The 23711-nt window shown below is 36.4% G+C and overlaps 1 protein-coding gene across 1 annotated transcript; it reads left to right on the forward strand.

Moving 5' to 3' along the window:
- Positions 1 to 1723: 1723 nt before the first annotated feature.
- On the forward strand, positions 1724 to 2671 carry LOC121239408 (auxin-responsive protein SAUR32-like). Its single transcript, XM_041136664.1, has one exon. The coding sequence runs from the start codon at positions 2081 to 2083 to the stop codon at positions 2459 to 2461; it is 381 nt and encodes a 126-aa protein (XP_040992598.1). The 5' UTR covers positions 1724 to 2080; the 3' UTR covers positions 2462 to 2671.
- Positions 2672 to 23711: the final 21040 nt, after the last annotated feature.

Genomic DNA, 23711 nt, shown 5'->3' on the forward strand with positions numbered 1-23711 from the left:
ATAATTACACATAATATATAAAACTTACATATATTAATATATATATATAATATTTTATATAAAACTTATATATACAATAATACAAATATTATTTTTTATATATATTTTTTTTCAACCGGTCCAGTCCGGTTCGGTTCGGTCTGAAAAATCTTAAAATTAGAATCGGTCAAGTTTCATATTTTAAAAATCTGTTCCAAACTAAACCGATTCAAAACAGGTAAAAATCAACCGATTTTTCGGTTTAAATTTATACCTCCGTATACCATATACAAGCCACGTATCTGATGGAGTTTTTTTTTTTTTTTTTTTTTTTTTTCTGTGGAAATTAGATTTTGTAGTACTTCTCCAAGTAGTCTACTATAATTGTAGAGACACCTTTGACGTCTACTTGGACATGTTCAAGACCTGCTATTGGCTGTCCCTGGAATTTTCCCCTCTGTCAACGACACCTCGTTGTCGGCTTCACCTTATGATTCCAGCCCCACCTCCCACGTGTTCTTTCTGACACCACTTGCTGTTAACGTGTCGTACCGCTCCTGACAAAACAATTACACCCTTGCCGCTCCTACCGTTATGATGATCGTTAAAAGCTTCGAACTCTCTTTCAATCAACGTGTACGAGACGCAGACGGACGGAGATATCTGGAATTCTTGCACAAATTTAGGTAATTGATTATTTTGATAATATTTTATAATTATTTATTATTTTATTATTATCTTTTTACATAATTTTATTATTATTTACAATTATTTAATTAATATTTTATCATTATTATAATTGATTATTTTGATAATATTTTATAATTATTTATTATTTTATTATTATCTTTTTACATAATTTTATTATTATTTACAATTATTTAATTAATATTTTATCATTATTATCATTACTTTTTTTTATTAATATTTACATAATATTTAAGATTGTCTCACTGTCCAAACACAATATTAAGGAGGAGTAATTTTATAAAAAATTTTTAAACCTTCTTAAAATCTTTTTAAAAGTAAATTATAAATTTATTAAAAAATACTTTGTTAACATTAAATATAAAAATTAATACAAATCTTCAGAATGATTTGTCAGTGGGAATATCATATCATTTTCCTAAAATGAAATAAACACATATGCATAAAATAAGTCATATGATATTTTTTCTTTATTTAATATTTTTCAAAATATTTATGATATAGAGTTCACTTCATATATCTATCTCTTAAAATTCTCAAATTTGGACAAGAATTTATTAAAGTTTACTCAAAAATACAAGTCATACGCATTATATGAATTGTGGTTAATTAAAACATTTATCCTAGAAAAAATGTAGAATAATGAGATTTTGAATCTTAAACTTATTATTTTTAAACACATGCATGAACCATATACTTAATTAACTTACATATTTATTATTTAAATATACAATTACTTAAGATTTATACACTTGCAATAAGGGAATGTTTGGATAGAGAGACGAGACACATAATTTTTAAAATTTTCAAAACTTCTCCTAGTTTCATTATCAAACTTCACTTAAATACAAAACACTTTTCATATTCAAATATTCAACTTTTACAAGTTTTAAAATAGGAATAATATTCAATAAAATTTTAAATTTATAATAGTTTTATTTAACTTTTTCTGTGATACCAAGTGTCCAAATGGGCTCTAAATTAAAAGGAAGAATTTCTTATATTTGTTGCTTTACCTGAGATCACATGATGATCATCCTTGTGGCCATTAAGATCCAATGGTCTAGAATATATACTGCTCATGCAGAATACAAGAAACTCTAGTTCTTCCAGAGATATAAATATCCCATCTTTTTATATCTGGCCTGTATGCATTTTGTACTTGTGAGTTTATCACCCATGACCAACTTGCTTTGGTCACTGCGATACTCTTCCCTAATCCTCATCAAGCAGCGCTAGCCATCGGAGCCTCAGAGCCTTGGTCTCTTTCACATGTTTTCTTATAAAAACATAAATTTCTGAGGAAAAATAACGGTAAAACTCGCAAAGGAAAAAGTACCGTTCTGGGTCTTTGTTTTCTGTGTTTACGCTCGTAGCCTAGATTCTGCAGAATATGGGCAGTGGAGAGAGAAGTCTGCGGATCTTTCACCTACACCTGCCTCATCTTCATCACCACGATCATCATCATCACCAGGGGACGAAGAAACAAGAGATGAGAGATGTGCCGAAAGGGTGTTTGGCGATAAAGGTGGGACAGGGAGAGAAGCAGCAGAGATTTGTGGTTCCTGTTATGTATTTCAATCACCCACTGTTCATGCAGCTCCTGAAGGAGGCTGAGGAAGAGTATGGTTTTGATCAGAAGGGGACAATCACCATCCCTTGCCATGTTGAGGAGTTTACGTACGTCCGGGGCATGATTGATAGGGAAAAGTCCCTCCATCATCATCACGGCCATCATCATCATCACCATGTAATTAGATGTTTTAGGGTTTGATGATGATGATGATCAAAGTTGGCGTTTGATACTCAAATGCATGAATGATTTTTGATGTTATAATTTTATCTTTTGGATTCTGGGTATGTAGTTGATGGTGAATATGATAGATCAGACGATCATGGTGACGAACAAACGTTTGCAGTTGTAATATTACTGTTATTTTGGTAGGAAGCGTAATGGAAAAGAGAACTCAATGTTTTTCTCTTCTTTCTTTTTTCTTTTTTGTTTTTTGCTTTTCTTTCTTGAATAAGAATATCTGCAAATTTATGGTAAGGAAGCAATGTCATCATTCGCAAAATCTGAGGACAGAATAGAAGAGGCCAAACAAAGGTGTGGTCCCACAAGCGGTCACTTTAGGCTTTGTTTGGATCTTTGAGTTCAGCTCATTTCATTTGAATTCTGTTTCAGACCTATTTCAACATACAAATACATAATTATTAAATTATTAAATATCACTCAAATCAAAACCTCTTTATCACGTAAGACTCACAATTTTTTTTAATTTTTTATAAATATATCTAAACTCATCTTAATATTTAAACTCATTTTACTAGAGCACCACAAAACTCATTTTATCATTTTAACTCATTACTATTCATAAAAAACTCAATTCAGCTTAACATCCAGATGGAGCCTTGGCCATTAAATTCTCGGTTATGCTAAACGCAATTCTTTCTTCAAAAGTTCTGTTTACAAATTTAATTACTTGCACATCAAATAAAGTCTACTCCTCAATGAATATAAATAATATTTTTATTATTTTTATGGCCGACATGATTTCACAATAAATGGTATTTATTCATTAACTTATAAATAAAAGGATTCTCAATTCATTGCTTTCCTTAACTGAGAAAAATCAACATTTTACTTGCAAGGAAATATTATCATGTTGATATCCCTCCTAAATTTGCCCTCCATGGCTACCATTCGCCCTAAACTTGGAAGGAAATCTTTGATAGCCACACCCTCCTACTTTCTCTATATCTCTCAATCTCTCCGAGGAAACAAGGGATTCTTGATACTAAGATGATGAACATGATAATAATAAAAACAAATTGCGGAACATAAATATCTCAAGTTTTTCCACTTTTGTACCAAGAACACAACATACATAAATATATATACAAGATATTTGGGTCATTTCCTATCTCCATGTAACGGAATCGTTGATAATTATTTGGAGTAGTAGTGGAGAGATTGAGAGTTATTATTTTTTTTATGTGACATAAAATGATTGGTAAATAAGTAAAATATAATAAATAACTTTTTAATAAATAATTAATATTACATTATGGGTTAATGAGAGAATGATAAATAAAAAGAGATATATTTTGTCTAAATATAAGCCACGTGATCCATCAAATTGTAAAATAAATCTAGCTAATATAATATATTAGACCACGTCATTCTACACACACACACACACACACACACTAACATCCCCCCTCAAACTCTTGGCGATGAAGTTAACTAGAGTTTGCAAACAAGATCACCAAGATGATTAGGTGGATGTGATTTCGTAAAAATATCAGCAAGATTATCTTCAAAGGGGACTGAGTGTAACTAGAGGACATCATGCTGAAGATGATGGCGGATAAAGTGACCATCAAGCTCAATATGTTTGGTATGCTTGTGGAAAATATCATTGTGCCCAATCTGGATGGCACTATGATTATCATAATGAATGAGAGAACTGGTTAATTGAGGAACACTCATATCTTTTAGAAGTTAGCATAACCACAAAAGTTCAGATGTCGTATCAGTGATGGCACGATACTCAGCCTCAGTGCTAGAATGGGCAACAACGGACTGTTTCCTACTATGCCACGAAATCAAAGAAATACCAAGTAAGAAACGGTAAGCAGTGGTGGAGTACGATCAGTGGGATCACCAACCCAATCTGCATCAGAATAGGCTTGTAGCTCAAGAGAGGAGTGTGATAAGAAGTGTAGGCCATGAAACAGACTGCCCTTGATATAGCGTAAAATTCTAAGATCAGCAACACAATAGGTAGTTCGAGGTGCACTCATGAATTGACTGACCAAATGAACAACATATGAAATGTCAGGTCTAGAGACATTAAGATAAAAGAGACTACCAACTAACTGTCGATAAAGTGTTGCCCCCAAAAGTGGGGAACCATCAGTGCCTAGAAGTTTGGTATTATACTCAAGTGTACTAGTGGCTATCTTGCTATCTGTCAACCCAACTTTGGAAACTAAATCAAAAACATATTTGGCTTGAGTGAAATAATAACCGTTCTGACTCGAAGTAACTTCAAGGCCGAGAAAGTAGTTAAGGTGTCCCAAATCCTTCATCTCAAAATTCTAACTTAGAAATGTTTGAAGATCTCGAATACCAACAATATCATCACTAGTAATAATCATATCATCCACATAGAGAAGAAGAAGGATATACCTGCACCAGTAGTAAGAAGAAATAGGGTAGAATCATATGGGCTAGAAAGAAAAAGAAACCATTGGCCGAACTTTATCATACCAAGCCTGAAGAGCTTGTTTGAGCCCATAAAGAGTTCGACGGAGACGACAAACTTGATGTGGAGGATGCTCATAGCTAGGTGGAGGTTTCATGTAAACTTCTTTAGTAATATTACCATTGAAGAAGGCATTTTTAATATCCATTTGAAAGATTTCTCAACGCTAAACAGCAGCAACTGCAAGCAAAGATCTAACAAAGGTAAGTTTGGTAACAGGAGCAAAAGTCTCCTCATAGTCAATCCCATACTCCTGGGTAAAACCCTTTACAACAAGGCGAGCCTTGCAGCTTTCAACTGATCCATCTACCCGAGTCTTGATTTTATAAATCCACTTGCATCCCACTACAACTTTACTAGAAGGCAAATCCACCAGATTCCAAGTGTATTTTTTGACAAGAGCATCTAATTCATCAGGCATAGCTTGCAGCCAAAGAGGGTCAATATGAGCCTCACAATAATTTTGAGGTTCGTGGAGGGTAGCAAGAATAGAGAAATAGTGATAATGACGAAAATGAGTAGGAGGAACACTTACCTAACTGGAACAACGAGTTTTAGGGAGTTGGGAAGGCTCAGGAATGGATGGTGTTGCAAGCAGTCCGTCAAATGCATCAACTAGATTAGGAGTAGCGGTGGAAGAACTATCTGAGTTGCTCAAAATCTTTGCAAAAGAGTCAAGAAATAGAGGCATAGTGGGATTAGATAATATGAGTGAGTGGGCAGAGGAGGAAGAGGAGAACGTGGATAGGCTAGTAAATGGTTTGTGTTCCCAAAACTCCACATGATGAGAGACTCGAAGACATTTTGTGACAAGGTCATAGCAACGATAACCTTTTTGAGTTAAACTATAACCAAGAAAATAACATAATTGAGAGCAGGGTTCAAGTTTGGTCCGTTCATGAGAAGGAAGAGTAACAAAACATGCACAACCAAAAACTCGAAGCAAGTAGTAGTTAGGAATCATTCCATAGAGAAGCTCATAAGGAGATTTGTTGTGAAGTATAGGTGAGGGTACCCGATTGATTGTGTACACAAATGTAAGAGCAGATTCACCCCAAAATTTTTCAAGTACAGAAGTAGAAAGTAAAAGAGCTCCTTACAAAATCAAGGATATAACGATGTTTTCGTTTTGCATGACCATTTTGTTGAGAGGTATAGGGACATGAACGATTTGAAAATGTACCTTGTTGATTCAGGAACTCAAGGAGAGACTTGTCATTGTATTCCATGGCATTATCTGATCGAAAGACTTTAATGGTACGATAAAATTGAGTTTGTACCATTTTGTTAAAAGTTTGATAAACATGAACAAGTTCAGATCAATGCTGTAACATGTATAGCCATGTATAACGAGAATACTCATAAACAAAGATATTAAAATAATGAGATCCCCCCTCCCCTCAGAGCATCCGCATCAACCTCGCTAAAACTCCTGAAAAGCCAAAATATGAACTTTGTGGTCTTTAAATGAGCTGCATTGTACTCGGTAAAGCAGAAGAGCTAAAGCTTTCAGCTATAGTAAGTCCATCCCATTCTTCATATATAGCAAGTTACTGTTAATCGCCAAATCATTATTGTATTCTAAAATCACATCTCCTCAATCGTGAATGAACTACTCTGTATATATGTTTTGTTTCTATGAACTGTTTTATTGAAGTTGGTGGAAATTGGTATAGACTTTCAATGTTGCTACTGAAATATGTTGGTACCGTTCGATGAATTGTTGGTGGAAATGAAAGTGAAAATGGTGGAAATCTATACTTTTTTATGAATTGTTGGTGGAAATGAAGTTTTAATTTTTCCCAGTTGGATCAAGTTATATTTTCTTTATTAATTAAATTAATAATTAACATATGGTTAGTGTAATTGTAATATATAAAAGAAAAAATTAAAAATATTATTTTTTTAAAAAAATAATATTATATTATTATTTTGATTAATCTAATGGCTAATCTAATGTGAGGTTATGGATAAGAAGGATTTACATTTACAGAAAACATGTATTTTTCTTCAAATTTTGAAGATGACTTTGATGAGTCCAGTGCTAGTGCTCTTAGTAGGAGTGGGTGTAGGACCCCAAATATCAGAGTGAATCAAACCAAAAGGTGCAGACGAAAAAGATTCACTTATATTAAAAGGTAAATGTGTTTGTTTTCCAAGTTGAAAGGAGACACAATCAAAGGACTCAAACCCTATAGAACCTAGGCGACTTTGGGAGGCCAAAAGGAGAACACGTAGAGAGGCATGACCTAGCCGAGAATGCAATAACAGAGAAGAGATAGCAGAGGCAACAACGGAGCAAGATAGATGGGATGAAGCTACAAAGAAGAGAGCTCAAACAAACATCCAATCTTACGGCATGTCCCAATAAGTTGACCCATGTGTGGATCCTGCACATCAACACCAACATTAGAAAATGTATTTAACACCCCGTATTTTAGTGTATTTTCACTGAAGGATTATTTTTAATAATTTAAAAAATTATTCTCTTATTTTATAATTATCGGATATTTTAAATGGGTTATTTTATGATCTTTAAATTGTGAAAATTAAATTATTATGTTTTCTTAATATTTATTTATTGTTATGCATTTAAATTGTTCTTCTTTTAAATTAATTGATTGTTGGATTTAATTATTTTATTTGCATTGTATCATTAGGTTTAAATTATTTTAATTGACTTGCGGTTTTAAAATCTTTTCCGTTAGATCATTTTTGTGACCCAAGATGTGAGGATTAGATCTCATTTCTTTCCCTCCATTTTTCTCTTTCTTCTTTCTTCTTTTCTTCTTTTCCTTTCTTTCTTTTTTTTTTCTTTTCTTTCCCTGCTGCTCCCCGTGCGCGCGACACCCTCTCCCTCTCTCTCCCTGTGCGTTGCTTCTTCCTCACCCAACCCATCGCCGTCGCGTCGCCGTACGCGACACCGCCCCTCCCATTACCGGCCGGCGACCACCTCCCTCCATTCTCAGCTCCTATCGCGCCACCGTTTGCCCCCACGAGCCCTTCCAAGCCGCGGCGCATCTTGAGCTCCGGCGCAGCCGTCGCGCCACCACCGGCCACCATCTCTTCACTACTTCATCTTTGACCTCCTAGCAACCCAATGGACCCAACCCCAGCTCCGATCCTTCACTGGTGAAGCACATCCAACCCCATTTCCGATTTGGGTATTTTTGGCCTAAAACCACCATTTGTGCCGCCACCCACGGCAAACCACCATCACCATTGGCTTCACCGACCTCTCTAGGCCCTACCTTATCAATTTTGGGTCTTAGTTTGTCTCCGTTGAAAAGTGAGTTTTTGAGACCCACGGTCACAGTGTATTTTACACTGTTACGTTGCTGAGCCGCCACTTCTTGCAGTTTCGTGATCTTTCAAAAATTATTATATAGTACTGTAAGTATTTTTCCAAAGAACTTTCGTGATTTAAATGTATTTTTACACTAACACATATTATTGTGATCTGGTTGGACATGCTGGACTGAGTCCGAGGAGTTCGGGGGTCGGATGGATTATGGACGGAGTTATTGTGTGATTGGTTTGTATTGTTGGTTGTTGTGGTGCTGTTTCATGTATATAGCATATTTGCACGCATGTTCATGTTTGTAAATGAAAACTGGGTTTTCACATGATTGCATACATGTTCATGTGTTTATCTGAAAATTAAATTTTCATGTGAAATGATTTGAGTGTGTTTGAAACGACTAGATTGACTGGTTTGAGAAAAAGGAAAGTAGACTGTAGGGACGGTGGTAAGCAGGGATGGTGGTAGAGTCTCGCCTGTGATTCCCGCCTACGGTGTACGCGGTAGGGATGGTGGTAAGCAGTGATGGTGGTTGTGTCCCGCCTGTGATTCCTGCCTACGGTGCACGCGGTAGGGATGGTGGTAAGCAGGGATGGTGGTATAGTCCCTCCTATGATTCCCGCCTACAGTGCTCTGATAAGTATTCATGATGTGTGATAAGTATTCATTTTGTGTGATAAGTATTCATTATGTGGAAAGGAACTATAGGGATGGTGGTAAGCAGGGATGGTGGTAAAGTCTCGCCTGTGATTCCCGCCTACGGTGCACGCGATAGGGATGGTGGTTGTGTCCCACCTGTGATTCCCGCCTATGGTGCAAGCGGTAGGGATGGTGGTAAGCAGGGACGATGGTAGAGTCCCGCCTGCGATTCCCGCCTACAGTGTTCTGGTTATGTCTTGTATACTGCTTTAGCGTGATGTTTGACTCTACAAATTTCGAGGACGAAATTTTTTTTTAAGGGGGAGGATGTAACACCCCGTATTTTAGTGTATTTTCACTGAAGGATTATTTTTAATAATTCAAAAATTTATTCTCTTATTTTATAATTATCAGATATTTTAAATGGGTTATTTTATGATCTTTAAATTGTGAAAATTAAATTGTTATGTTTTCTTAATATTTATTTATTATTATGCATTTAAATTGTTCTTCTTTTAAATTAATTGACTGTTGGATTTAATTATTTTATTTGCATTGTATCATTACGTTTAAATTATTTTAATTGACTTGCGGTTTTAAAATCTTTTCCGTTGGATCATTTTTGTGACTCAAGATGTGAGGATTGGACCTCATTTCTTTCCCTCCATTTTTCTCTTTCTTCTTTCTTCTTTTCTTCTTTTCCTTTCTTTCTTTTGTTTCTTTCTTTCCCTGCTGCTCCTCGTGCGCGCGACACCCTCTCCCTCTCTCTCCCCGTGCGTTGCTTCTTCCTCACCCAACCCACCGCCGTGCGCGACACCGCCCCTCCCATCAGCTTCCCCACTGGCCGGCGACCACCTCCCTCCATTCTCAGCTCCTATCACGCCGCCGTTTGCCCCCACGAGCCCCTCTAAGCCGCTGCGCATCTTGAGCTCCAGCGTCGCCGTCGCGCCACCATCGGCCTCCATCTCTTCACCACTTCATCATTGACCTCCTATCAACCCAATGGACCCAACTCCAGTTTCGATCCGTCACCGGTGAAGCACATCCAACCCCATTTTTGATTTGGGTATTTTGGCCTAAAACCACCATTTGCGCCGCCACCCACGGCAAACCACCACCACCATTGGCTTCACCGACCTCTCTAGGCCCTACCCTATCAATTTCGACTCTTAGTTTGTCTCCGTTGAAAAGTGAGTTTTTGAAACCCACGGCCACAGTGTATTTTGCACTGTTACGTTGCTGAGCTGCCACTTCTTGCAGCTTCGTGATCCTTTGAAAATTATTATATAGCACTGTAAGTATTTTTCCAAAGAACTTTCGTAATTTAAATGTATTTTTGCACTAACACATATTATTGTGATCTGGTTGGACATGCCGGACTGAATCCAAGGAGTTCGGGGGTCGGATGGATTATGGACGGAGTTATTATGTGATTGGTTTGCATTGTTGGTTGTTGCGGTGTTGTTTCATGTATATGGCATATTTGCACACATGTTCATCTTTGTAAATGAAAACTGGATTTTCGCATGATTGCATACATGTTCATGTGTTTATCTGAAAATTGAATTTTCATGTGAAATGATTTGAGTGTGTTTGAAACGACTAGATTGTCTGGTTTGAGAAAAAGGAAAAGAGACTGTAGGGATGGTAGTAAGCAGGGATGTGGTAGAGTCCCGCCTGTGATTCCCGCCTACGGTGCACGCAGTAGGGATGGTGGTAAGCAGGGATGGTGGTATAGTCCCGCCTGTGATTCTCGCCTATAGTGCTCTGATAAGTATTCATGGTGTGTGATAAATATTCATTTTGTGTGATAAGTATTCATTGTGTGGGAAGGAATTGTAGGGATGGTGGTAACTAGGGATGGTGGTAAAGTCCCGCCTGTGATTCTCGCCTGCAGTGTACGCGGTAGGGATGGTGGTAAGCAGGGATGGTGGTTGTGTCCTGCCTGTGATTCCAGCCTACGGTGCACGCAGTAGGGATGGTGGTAAGCAGGGACGGTGATAGAGTCCCGCCTACGATTCCCGCCTACAGTGTCCGATAAAAGGTTTGTTTTGTGTGAATTATTTTCTGGAAAAATGACAGACTATGTTTTTGGGCCAAAATGAGATTTTGGTGTGTATTGAAAATAATCATTTTTGGAAAAAAATGGTATTTTATGGCTAAGTGGATTTTGTCGTATGAATGCATGTTGGTTGTATTAATATGTTTTTATCCCGAGAGTTGTTTGGTTTATACTTACCTGTAGTACCATTTTATGGTATCGCAGATTTTGATGCAGATGAGGATGATGAGCCTTAGCTTGGCTCCGTTGGTGGAGTGATCTGGGATTGCTCCTGTTTATCGGGTTTCGTTTTTTATTAATTTATGTGTTGCCTTTGTAATATATTTGGGATGACTGTATAACTCTTTAAAGGTAATTTGTTTTGAATATTTGTATTTAAATTTCTGGTACTTAGATGACTTATTTATATTATCCGCTGCTATTTTTATTGTGCACTCTTGTATGTTGCACACACTTGAGCACATTTCGTTGGGATGCGTGACCCGTGTTGTCATCATCCTGACGTCACGATTTCCTTATTTTTGTACGTGGGAGTCGGGGCGTCACAATGTAAGCTTAGTACCTAATTTACAAAGTTGTCCAATTGAAAGAAGATTTAAGGACAACTAGGGAACAAGGTAAATGTTATTAACATATAAGGTAGGGGAAAAAATGACCCCAATGTTACTAACAGGCAATGAAAACCATCATCAATATATATGATAGGAATGGATCACAAAGTTGATTTTTGAGAAAAAATGGTAGAATTAGAGCATGAAGAGTCGAAAAACCAAGGAGATTTACCTAAGGTGACAGGCAAAGTGCTCGAAGGCTGGGATAAAACCTGATAAATCAATGCCTCAATGTCAGCAACAGTGAGAGTGGTGGACAATGAAAAAGGGTTAGTAGCAGACTCGGAGTAGGAGCAGTGGGATCCACTGAGACAACTTGCAACAAGGGGGCTGAGACTAATTTTTGAGCTACATAGTCGCCTATCCTAAAGTCGAAAATGAGCTCAGGTCTCTCAAGTCTCAAAGTGTCGCCTCCATGCACTTGTGTGCCAACTCGTGCTATATACCACAAGCACCTCATCAATCCTTGTTGTCTATTGACAGTGTTGGCATGATGTAGTGATATGTAGTATCTTGTGGTTGTAGAGTCTTCTTTGATTATTTTGCCTTTGTATTTGCTTTGTGTCGGATGCCATTTTTTTACTTTTTTCTTTTTAAAATTAAGCCACATGTGGCGCCTACGACCCCCATGTAAAGAGACACGGGAATCGAGATGCCGGGATGACGACAACAGGGTCACACATCCCAACGTTAGTATCAAGTGTGTGTACATGCAACAGTGTACAAAAATAACGCAGCGGATAATTAATACAACTAAGTACCAGAATTGTTAATACAATTTAGACAAACAGTAAAAAGGTTTAAAAATTATACAGTCATCCAAAATAAATATTTTACAAGTCTCAAACCAAAACGAGTGATCCCAGATCACTCCTCTGGTGGAGCCGAATCCTCAGGCTCACCCTCAGCCTCATCTGCATCGAAATCTGCGTTACCACAAAATGGTGCCGCAGGTAAGTATAAACCAAACAACTACGAGATAAAAATACATTAATGCGACCAACATGCATGCATATGATGAAATATGCATTATTCTCAAAAATACTATTTTCCCTGAAAATAGATATTTTCCAACACACGCCAAAATCACATTTTGGCCCAAAAAGAATACTCCGTCATTTTCCCAGAAAATGACCCAAATCAATAAAATCTCATTTTCCCAGAAAATGAATCACATAAAAACATTTTAATTAACACACGCTATTTTTCTAGAAAATAGCTCATTATTCCATTAACCAATGCACCATGATCTCCCCTAAGGATCATCCGCACGTCCTGGCTTCGTAGCGATGCTCAGTTCCGCGTCCAGCGCGTTCGTGGCCAAGCACCCACTACGCAACGAGCGATGCCCAGTTCCGCGCCCAGCGCGTACGTGGCCAAGCATCCTCTAGCCCCCACCAGTAGAGGGGCCACGGAGTCGGCACGAGACCATCTCGTCCGATCTCGTTGTCGCCCAGCGACAACCCAGGGGACGTCACTCAGTATATTCAGCTCCCGAGTGACCAGAGGAGCTCCACCGAGATAATACCTCATCTCGGCTTGGGGTCGTGATACACACGCACCCAAAATCCTTTAACACATGAAAACCCAGTTTTCATGAAACACATGAACATGAATGCATGTACACGAAAACCCAGTTTCCTTTACAAACATTATCATGCGTGCAATATGCCATGTACATGAACAACACCACAACAACCAACAATTCACAATACCAACCAAACACACAACTCCGTCCATAATCCATCTGACCCCAGAACTCCTCAGACTCAGTCCGGTATGTCCAACCAGTTCACAATAATATGAGTTAGTGCAAAAATATATTTAAATCACAATAGTTCTTTGGAAAAATACTTACAGCGCTATAATATGATTTTCGAAGGATCCCGGAGGTGCAAGAAGTGGTGACTCAGCAACATAACAGTGTAAAATACACTGTGGCCGTGGGTATCAAAAATCCACTTTTGAATGGGGACAAACTAAGACCCGAAATTAATATGGTAGGGCCTAGAGAGGTCGGTGAAGCCAATGGTGGTGGTGGTTTGCCGTGGGTGGCGGCGCAAAGGGTGGTTTTAAGGCCAAAAAGTTTGAAACGGAAATGGAGTTGAATGTGCTTCACCGGTGGTGGATCGGAGCTGGGGTTGGGTCCATTGGGTTGCTCGGAGGTCGAGGATGAAGTGGTGAAGAGATGGTGGTTAGAGGTGGCGCGACTGCGGTGCTGGAGCTCAAGATGCGTCGCAGCTGGGTGTTGCACGTGAAGGCTAACGGCGGCGATGGAGGAGCTGGAAATGGAAAGGGGTGGTCGCTGGCCGGTGGGGAAGCTGATGGGAGGGGTGGTGTCGCGCACGGCGGCGCGACGGCAGTGGGTTGGGTGGAAGGAAAAGCGCACGGGGAGAGAGAGAGTGAAGGGCTGTTGCGTGCGGGGAAGGAGTTCCGCGGAAGAAGAAGGAAAAAAGGAAAGAAAAAGAGAAAAAAGAAAAGTGGGAAAAAGAAATGAGGTCCAATCCTCACCTCTTGGGTCACAAAAATAATCCAACAAAGATGATTTTAAAACAACAAATCAATTAAAATAATTTAAACATAATGATACAATGAAAATAAAATAATTACATCCCACAATCAATTAATTTAAAAGAAGAACAATTTAAATGTACAACAGTAAATAAATATTAAGAAAACATAACAATTTAATTTTCACAATTTAAAGATCATAAAATAACCCATTTAAAATATTAGATAATTATAAAATAAGAGAATAAATTTTTGAATTATTAAAAATAATCTTTCAGTAAAAATACACTAAAATACGGAGTGTTACACACAAGTGACATCTAATAACAACATGATACGTGTTAGAAGTTCAACACGTTAGCTCTAACTTTTATTTCTCAATATTGAATTTCAATTCACTATAAAATTTTATTTTTCTAAATTTGTTTTGTTTTATTTTTATGTTTAAGCAACTTATAAGTCTTCGTTTTAATTTTAATTGATTTTTTGTTGCCCTTTTTAAGTTTTTTTTTGTTTTTCTTTAATATTTAATTTTGTAAGTCCTTTGTTTTTATTTTTTTTAAATGCTCTATTTTTTTGAGAGCCATGAAAAAAATAAGTTGACGAGTTATACAAAGAATTATATAAAAAAATTTATAAAACAATTTGTTGAATAATAAGAATGGAGGCTCGTAGTCGCGGGTTTTGTCAGCAATAAGCTATGTGATAGGTTGGCCAGCAGGACATTCAAGGTAAGTATGAATATCCAAATATCCATGTTGGGAAAACTGAGTATTGTTTTATTTTTCCTCTTATAGCTATCATCTATATATATATAGTACTATTGCGGCATTGAGCACTAGTGTCCAAGTGCATGATAATAAATATTTGGAATTCTTTCAGGAGCAGTCTTGTAGAAACACTAACAATAGGAAAAAAACTGAAGGTGAAACATACTGGTGGCCGAAAATCCTTTGTTAGGCTTATGGAAGAAAGTGTAAGATATGTAGTTTTTAAAGTGAGTGTTCTGTGATTTCTGTCCATACAATGATTTTGAGCCTTAATTAACATAAATTGTAAATGAAGGGTGAGAAGGCACCGAATATGATTGCATTTTACAAAGAAATACACTGGTCAAGGGAGAAGGAAAAATTCATCAATTCAGCAAGTGAACATAATTATTTGAGCTAGTTGATACAATGATGATTTCTAATTATTTAGTTCGACTATGCATGGCTGACCTGCATGCAATGATATTTTTTCTTTATGAAATTTCAAAATCTGATGGTAGAGAGGTTAAATGAGAAAGACACTGAAGAGGCTCAGGATGTTGATGTTGTTGCTGATGTTTTCACAGAGGTCTTAGGGTATAAATTTGGCTATGCACAAGGCATTTAAACGATTGATCGAGGAGAATGAAAGGAACAAGACTTGTGCAAACATTTACAAGACTAAACTAGAGTCACTTTTCGGTGTATAGATTACAAGGCTAATCTATACAAACAGTTTTCTGAGCATGACAAAAAACTAATGGCCATAAACTCATAGTTGGAGTCAAATAGGGAGTCTCAACAATAAACTCCAGGAGATGCTTAGGCATCTCTTATATGGTTCATATTTTTTGAGTGTTGGGGATTTTTGTATTTTTTGTTCCCTTATAAAAATGGGAATGAGTTAAATGCCAATGGCTAAGATGTGTATTGTGGGCAGGTTGAGGGTGTTTTGATAGAAATGGTGGGAGGTGGTTATATAAGTAGGCTTTTGTGTTGGGCATCGTAACCTGGTTTCTTCATGAAAGTAGGTTTTTGCAAATGTTTGGTGATGGTATGCAATTGTCATATGGTTTTCACCAGCAATATCAGTGAGTATCTTCTTATGTACAATTTAAATTATGGTTTGTGGGGTTTTGTATATTCTTGACCTGAGTGGTTTCCAGTTGACAAAAATACTTTTGTTTTTTTATTTAGGGATTTTGTTGCATGCATGTAGGTAGCTGCATATTCTAAATGGTTCCAACATGTACAGTTATGTTAGTATATGGCAAGAGTTCCATCACAGTTGAACATGAGATCCAGTTCACAAAGAGGGTGAAAAATATAATTGTATAGGAGCTCCAAATCCAGTACTGGTGGTATATGCTTACTTTTTCTGTTCTTGTTTATTAGTACTCGTAATCGTAGTGCATGATGTTAGTGTATGGAACTTGCGATAGACCACGTAATATGTATAAAATATATTGGATTTTGGTATTGACTGGTGTATTGAAAGAATAAGTAGTTGGAATTAATAGGTGGTTTTGATGTTGGTGGAAAATAAGAGTCAATTTTTGTGTTAAAAATTCCCAACATATTTGCATTTTTAACATATTATGTTAATATGTCAATTTTACATCTTTATACATTTTCGAGTTATATATAGGCGATTGAAATAAGAAGGGAAAAAATTACAAAGTCATGAACTTGAGATCAGTTTGCTTTCAATTTTGAAATGAGGATTGTACAAGAAGCAACTCTGGTCTTTCACGTGTACAACAAAATGAAGATGACCTTCATGATGGCCTTGCTTCATGGAATACTAGTAGTATGTAATAGTGTACTGTTTTTGACATGGGATGTGGTTGCAGGAAATTATATATTGAAGTTGTCATGCATATTCATTGTCCACATGTGAAGTAGTTTTATGTCATATTTCATAAGGGATTGATGCTAGTGACAATATATGGTATATTGTTCATATATTAGTTAAACATGTGGTCAACAATGTAAAGCCCCATTTCTGGAGTTCTGGAGAGTTACCTCTTATTACTCAAGAATATCTCCAATAATCAATAATAAATAAATAGAAACTCTACAAATACTTAACTTATTTGCTCGATCCAAAAATATGTGTCTCTCCACCGAAATACTAAACAAAAACCTCAATAAAATAAATAACATCTTCACAAAGACTCAAATTATTTATAACTTGACGTACCAAAATAACCCCTAGAGATAAAACTACGAAATATGATCCTCCAAAATACTTGTACCCGTAGCACTCATTTATCTATGATCATCAAACTTTTTCAATACTTTCTACTCTTGTTTTCCAGCTGAATCATAAAAATATCAAAAAAATGTTATGAAGATAAGGGGTGAGTTATTAACAACTCAGTAAGCAGAGAACATATGTTAGTATGTAAACATGAGCATTTTCATAGTATTCAGAATGTAGAAACAAAACATTTCAGTTTCAATATGCAAATCTCAAAAATACATATTATCAGAAAATCATAGTGATATTTCAAACATTTCATATTCAAAGACTCATTTGGCACAACATGATTGAACATCTTCATCTTATCATATCATATCAGATCATCATTTCAGAATAGAGACCATATTTATCCCCCATGGTAGGGTTGTGCATTTTGTAGAAAGCCAAGGAGAACATAAATCACCATGAATATCAAAGTGATTGCGCTCATAACAGAATTCCACTATTATATCCAATGGTAGGGCCAGAGGTCACTATTTTATCCCGTGACAGGGCCAGAGGTCACTATTGTATCCTGTGATAGAGCCAAAGGTCACTATTATATTCTGTGACTGGGTCATAGGTCACTATTGTATCCTGTGACAGGGCCAGATGTCACTATTGTATCCTGTAACAGGACCAGAGATCACTATTGTATCCCGTGACAGGGCCACATATCAGAGCAGAACAGAATCAGAATCACATATCAGAATCAGAGTCAGAGTCAGAATAGAATCAGAACGTCATGCTAAAAGTTTTTCAATCATTCCAAGACAAAGTACTGAACCAATTCAGATCATTTCACACTTTCCAAAAAAAAAAAAAAAAACAGATTTAGAATATCTTCATGTCACATGTAAAAATTATCAATTTTCATATTCACTCATATTTTTTTGAGTTCAATAGCAGAATGCCAAAAAAAATAAGCTCATATATACACCAGTCATGCCAAAAAATATTTTATTCTTATACAGAATCTCATGAGTAATGTAGAACAAATAACTGAGATCGTTTAACATTTCTTTTCATAACACAACATGCACATTTTCAAAATTGACCTCAATCTATTTTATTTTTATGCAAAGTCTAGTATAGGAATCCCGCTTACCTGAGCATCTTAGCTTATTCAGAAATTCTCCACAACAGTATTGAACAATTGTCAGTCGTCACCTATAAAAATTCATGTAACTTAAATAAATCTCCAGTGAACAAATAAATTTCATATTACACCTGAAGTACCTATTTCAATTCCTCAATACTTAAAATTCTCTTAACTCTAAATATCATCACTTTCTAAATTCATCAATATCCACTTAAACGAATCCGTACTGAAGAGAGTAATCAAATAAATATTATGATAAATGAATACCGGTGTTTTTAAAGTACTAAAGTACCCACAACGTATTATAGATTAATAAAATACTATGGCTACTTAAAATCCCAAAAAATAAGGCCAACTTAAAAACGAGTTCAATTGAAAACTAATAGTTCAACTTAACAATATAATCATTTTTTTATGTATAATAAAAACCAAGCCCAATCATTAAAACACAACCAATTAAACGAAACCTATTAAAATATAAACCCATTAAACTAAATCCACGTAACAACGTATCAGAAAACATCATACTAAGGGGGAAACATGTAAAAGCACTTAAAAAGAATTTGAGGTGTTTTACGAAAAAATCAAAGACCAAAGGCCTAATGGCAGTTTTGTAATTGCCAGGAATATCATGACCATTAAGTTTAAAACTATTCATTAATATTTTCAAAGAGTGCAAAGTTTCTACTTGTTGATAGGAAAACAAAAACTCAACAAAAAGGAAAAGGAAACCAAAAGAGAAGAAGGTGCGACGGAGGCTCACTGTGAGGGAAAGAGGTCACAGCAGAGCTGGGCAAGAGAGGGGGCGTTGTCTTGATGATGGCGCACTGAGAGAGAGAAAAAAATGAGAGAGAGAGAGAATAGAGAGGAGGAAAGAGAGAGCACAGGAGGGGAACAAAGGGAGACAGAGAAAGAGAGAGCCACAGGTTGAAGAGGAAGAATAAAACCAGAGGAGAAGTGCAGTATGGGAGAGGAAGGAAAAAGAGGAAAAGAGAAAAAAAATGACAAGAAAAAATAAAGAAGTTGCGGCGCCTAAAGATGATGAAATGAAAAAGAAAACTAAGGTTTTCTACCTTGAGGCCAAAACGGCCCAATAGTCCACTAAACACAAAAGAAAACACAAGCAGCCCTTCTAAACTACAAAAACCCATTGGAGCCCAAAAGAAATTTAAACAAATAAAATAAAATAAAATAAACAATACTAATACTAATAAATAAAATCAAATAGTTAAAGTCCAATAATAAAATTATTCATTTAAGCAAAGAGCAACTTAATATCAAGAAAGCACATCAAAATAAATTTCACAACTTAAAAATTATAAAATAGATCCAACAAGAAATCTGATAAATTTAAAACAAGAAAACCAATATTTAAATTAATTAAAAAAAATCCTTCAAGTAAAAAAATACACTAAAATACAGGGTATCACAAACAAATTCCCAACAAATGGTATTCATACAACAATGTTTCTTTTCTTTTTTTTGTATGTCTTGTTTAGCACTCATAAATATAGTTTGATCACTCCTTAATGACCATAGGATTTTATCTAGTTTTAAGTCAGCCTCTCTATTTTGATTTTGTGGGAATCATTGATTTTTTTGTTCTAATTTGAGGTTGAAAACCGAACCTGAAGTTGGAAATGGGCTATCCCTAGAACCATTGTATGATAAACATACTTGAATCTTCTTGAAATAATATTTTGAGTATGATCATACTTGATGTTTTTGGCCTATAAACAGTCATTTCTTGATGTTTTTGTCAGCTATATCGAGCATACTAAGATATATATAGTTTGGTATATATATATATATTCCATCTACTGTGGAAGACAATGTTATTGTATACTTGTAATGAAGAAGGTGAAAACAGAATGTGCTATTTATATATTCGGCTCTAGCTAGGGAAATCTTGTATTGGCATACTTATTATTTTTATAGCTCATGTTGGATAATTTATATATTGCTGCAAGTATGCATTTGCCAACTTGCTGGAGGATTTTACCTTGGTTTGCCCGTGAGTTCAATATTAATGTAAATGCCCAAGAATATTAAGGGAGATGGTATGTGAGGATTTCTTACTCAGATCACTATCAGGAACTAATTTGTTGTAGTGTAATGCTTTTTTGGCTGAGGCAATAGTTTGATGTGATGATAACATCATGTATGTTATCTGCTAGATAGGTCTTTTTCATTCAGTCCCGAAAATCTCCTGATATAGAGGCTGCATTGGTACAACTGGTGCTCATCACCTGGTCAGATCAAAATGAGTTCTCTCATGTGGATGAGTGCAATGGAGATATGGAAAGATTTAATTTGGAGCAAAGTTCATCCTTGTATATGTAGAAGTACTATAGTTGTTTTATGGGCTATACAATAGTTATAACAATCAACCTGTTGACCCTCTCTTGTCCTTCCCACACAGTAAACATTGATGTATTTCTATTTCCTTAAATGAACAGTATAGTTAGACTTTATGAAATTGGGAAACTGGACTGGATCAGATCGGTTGGACCGGTTCGGACCGAACCGATTTCGGATTATGAAAACTAGCCAAACCCGGTTCGATTTTGGTTTTGTAGTTTCCGGGATTGGACCGGTTGAGAAAAATATATATATAAATTAATTTTATATATTATACAAAATATTTTATATATATAAGTTATATATATAATATATATAATTATATATATAATATATATAATTATATATATAATTTCATATTATAATTTATAACATAAAATGTTAATCTTAAATATGAACATTTGTAATTTGCTTAATCATATGTTATTAATATAAAAAATATATATTATAATATTAATTACATTTTATGGCCTAATAAATTTTCAACATAATATATACTATTAGTATATGTTAATATATTATAAGAGTTTTAGTATAATATAGTTAACTTAATATGTTAGTATTAATACTATGATGTTAGTATAGTATGATACTATGATATATCATAATATAAGATATTAATTATTAGCATAATATTATAATATATAGTAGTAACACTATAATACTATAATACTATGATATATTAATATATAATATATACGATAAAAGTTATAGCATAATATATGTATAATAGATAATCTTTTAGTTTCGAAATTGCCCTTTACGTGCTCTGCTAGGGTGTCGTGTGTTTCCAAGGTTCCCTTCTCTATTTTGGCCTCTGTTTTGTTGAGGTTGCATGGCAGCCGTGGATGGTCAATCTTCAGGCCATCAAACCTTTGCCGAAATGGTTGTTGCGGCGCCGCAACCCCTCCCCGAAATTACTGTAGCCCCTCGTGCACCTAAAGTTATGGAAGGCGAGATTTTTTTCCAGTTCTCTAAAGAAGAAATCAACCGCTCAGCGGAGCAATTCTGTTTTTCTATAGTGATCAAGTTCCTTAGACAACGGCCCTCTCTGGACTCTATATGTGTCTTTATCTCTAGCCGGTGGGGTCTGTCATCTACCCTGGTCGTCTCCTCTATGAAATTGCCCATAACGTTTTTGTCAGGATGGCTACGGAAGAGAATTTTGTGAAAGCCTTGTCCCGTGAATCGTGTGAAGTGAATGGAGTGGCTTACCATGCTTTTCACTGGTCTCTAGAATTCAATGAGGAGCATGAACCTTCTAATGTACCCATGTGGATTTTGCTTCCCAGATTACCTCCCAACTATTATCAAGAATCATTCCTTCAGATTTTCACTGCACCGATTGGTCGATTTATACGTAGGGATAACCCCACGCGTTGTGCGACCCAGACTAATGGAGCTACACTTTGTTTGGATATGGATGCTGCCAAGGAGTCGATCCCTTATTCTGGATTGGTACTCCTGGCCTGGCTACGAGTAGGAAACAAGAGGTTATCTATGAGACGTTGCCTGCATATTGTGGAAAATGCAGAGTGCAGGGTCATAATTCTAAGACATGTCGTGCAGGAAAATCTAAGCATGGGGAGCAAAATTGAGGCCGTAAGAAAGGAGAACAAGAACCTCGTGGAACTAGTTTTGAAAATACACAGGGTGGTGAGATGACCAACCCAGTGGTTATTCCTCCTGAGACAGAGTCCGATGAACCTATTGGTGAGATTCCAGAACCTATTGGTGAGATTCCAAAACCAGTTGGTGCTATTCCGGAACCAATTGTTAATATTCTGGTATCATCCCCTGACCAGGGGACCTGTATGGAGGTCAATGTTCATGATGATGGAGGGGTGCTAGCGCCAAGTGAGGATGCATGTATTCTTCTGAACCATAATAGCATTTTTTCTTTTAATGTTGAAGAGCCCTCTCCTTTGATCTTGGAGGATTCTGCTAACATTGAACTGGAGGAAAATGAACTCGGTTTAGCAATCAAGACTCTAAATGAAAATCTAGGCAATACGCTTGATGATATTGCTTTTGAACTTGATCCTGATATCCCTCCCTATGTGCTCCCTCAGTTTAAGGATTACTATTCAGAATCTGAAGGTAAAAAGGTTAAGAAAAAATATCAAAAGAAAAAGTTTGAGAAAGTTAGAAGCTCCATTTGGGTCATTACCCGTCCCTCTACCTTGTCTTTATGAGTAACTTAATTATTGTTTGGAATGCCCGTGGCATCGGTACCTCTCGTCGAATGCTGAAGAATTTAGTTTGTAAGTTTAAGCCTCAGATGGTTGCGGTTCTGGAGCCTTTTCAAAATCTAGACAAAGATACCCATTTGCAACATTATTTACATTTTAACTCCTTCACTTCGAATGTAGATGTTGGTGGTAAAATCTTGATTTTTTGGGCCAATGCTCTTGATATTCAAGTGGTGCGGTCAAATTTGCAATTTGTTTCTCTTTGGGTTATCACGGGGTCCTATCATTTTTTGTGTACTATCATCTATGTAAAGTGCAGTATGTATGAGAGGAAAATCTTGTGGGAGGACCTTAGTTCCCAGGCTATGGGATCAGAGCCTTGTCTTTTTGCTGGGGATTTTAATATCATTCGGAATAACTCGGAGAGAAGGGGTGGCTCACCTCATTCTAATGCGGCGATGGAGGACTTCAATGACTGAGTCCACCAAGGTGGTTTGGTTGAGATGAAGTCTAAGGGCAAAAAATTTTCTTGGTGTAATGGGCAGTCGGGTCTTGCTCGGCCTTGGGCGCAGTTAGATTGAGTTTTCATGGATTTCTCTTTGCTCTCTTATTTTCTGAATGCAGTTTGTTCTTATCTGCCGCGCACCACGTCCGATCACTCTCCTATGGTTATTGAGTTCAAGATGGATCCTTTCTCTTATGGCCCTTCGCCTTTTCGTTTTCAACAAATGTGGGTGGATCATCCGCAATTTTTGTTATGTGTTCGTCAGGCGTGGTCTGCAACTATTGATGGTCATGGGCTTACAAAATTGGCTTTTCAATTGAAGCACATTAAGGTCGCCTTGCGTGAATGGAATAAATAGATTTTCGGTCACACTTATATGCATATTAATTCTCTTAAGCAACAAATTGAGGAGATTGAAAAGAAACTTTAGCAAAATTGAGATGACTCTACGGAGAGGGATCTTATGGCCGCTTCT

This window comes from Juglans microcarpa x Juglans regia, chromosome 1D (genome assembly GCF_004785595.1).
Source record: "Juglans microcarpa x Juglans regia isolate MS1-56 chromosome 1D, Jm3101_v1.0, whole genome shotgun sequence".
Classification (NCBI taxonomy): domain Eukaryota; kingdom Viridiplantae; phylum Streptophyta; class Magnoliopsida; order Fagales; family Juglandaceae; genus Juglans; species Juglans microcarpa x Juglans regia.

Bases quoted from the DNA above. Each gene is read 5' to 3' on its own strand.
- LOC121239408 (XM_041136664.1), top strand. From the start codon at position 2,081: ATGGGCAGTGGAGAGAGAAGTCTGCGGATCTTTCACCTACACCTGCCT.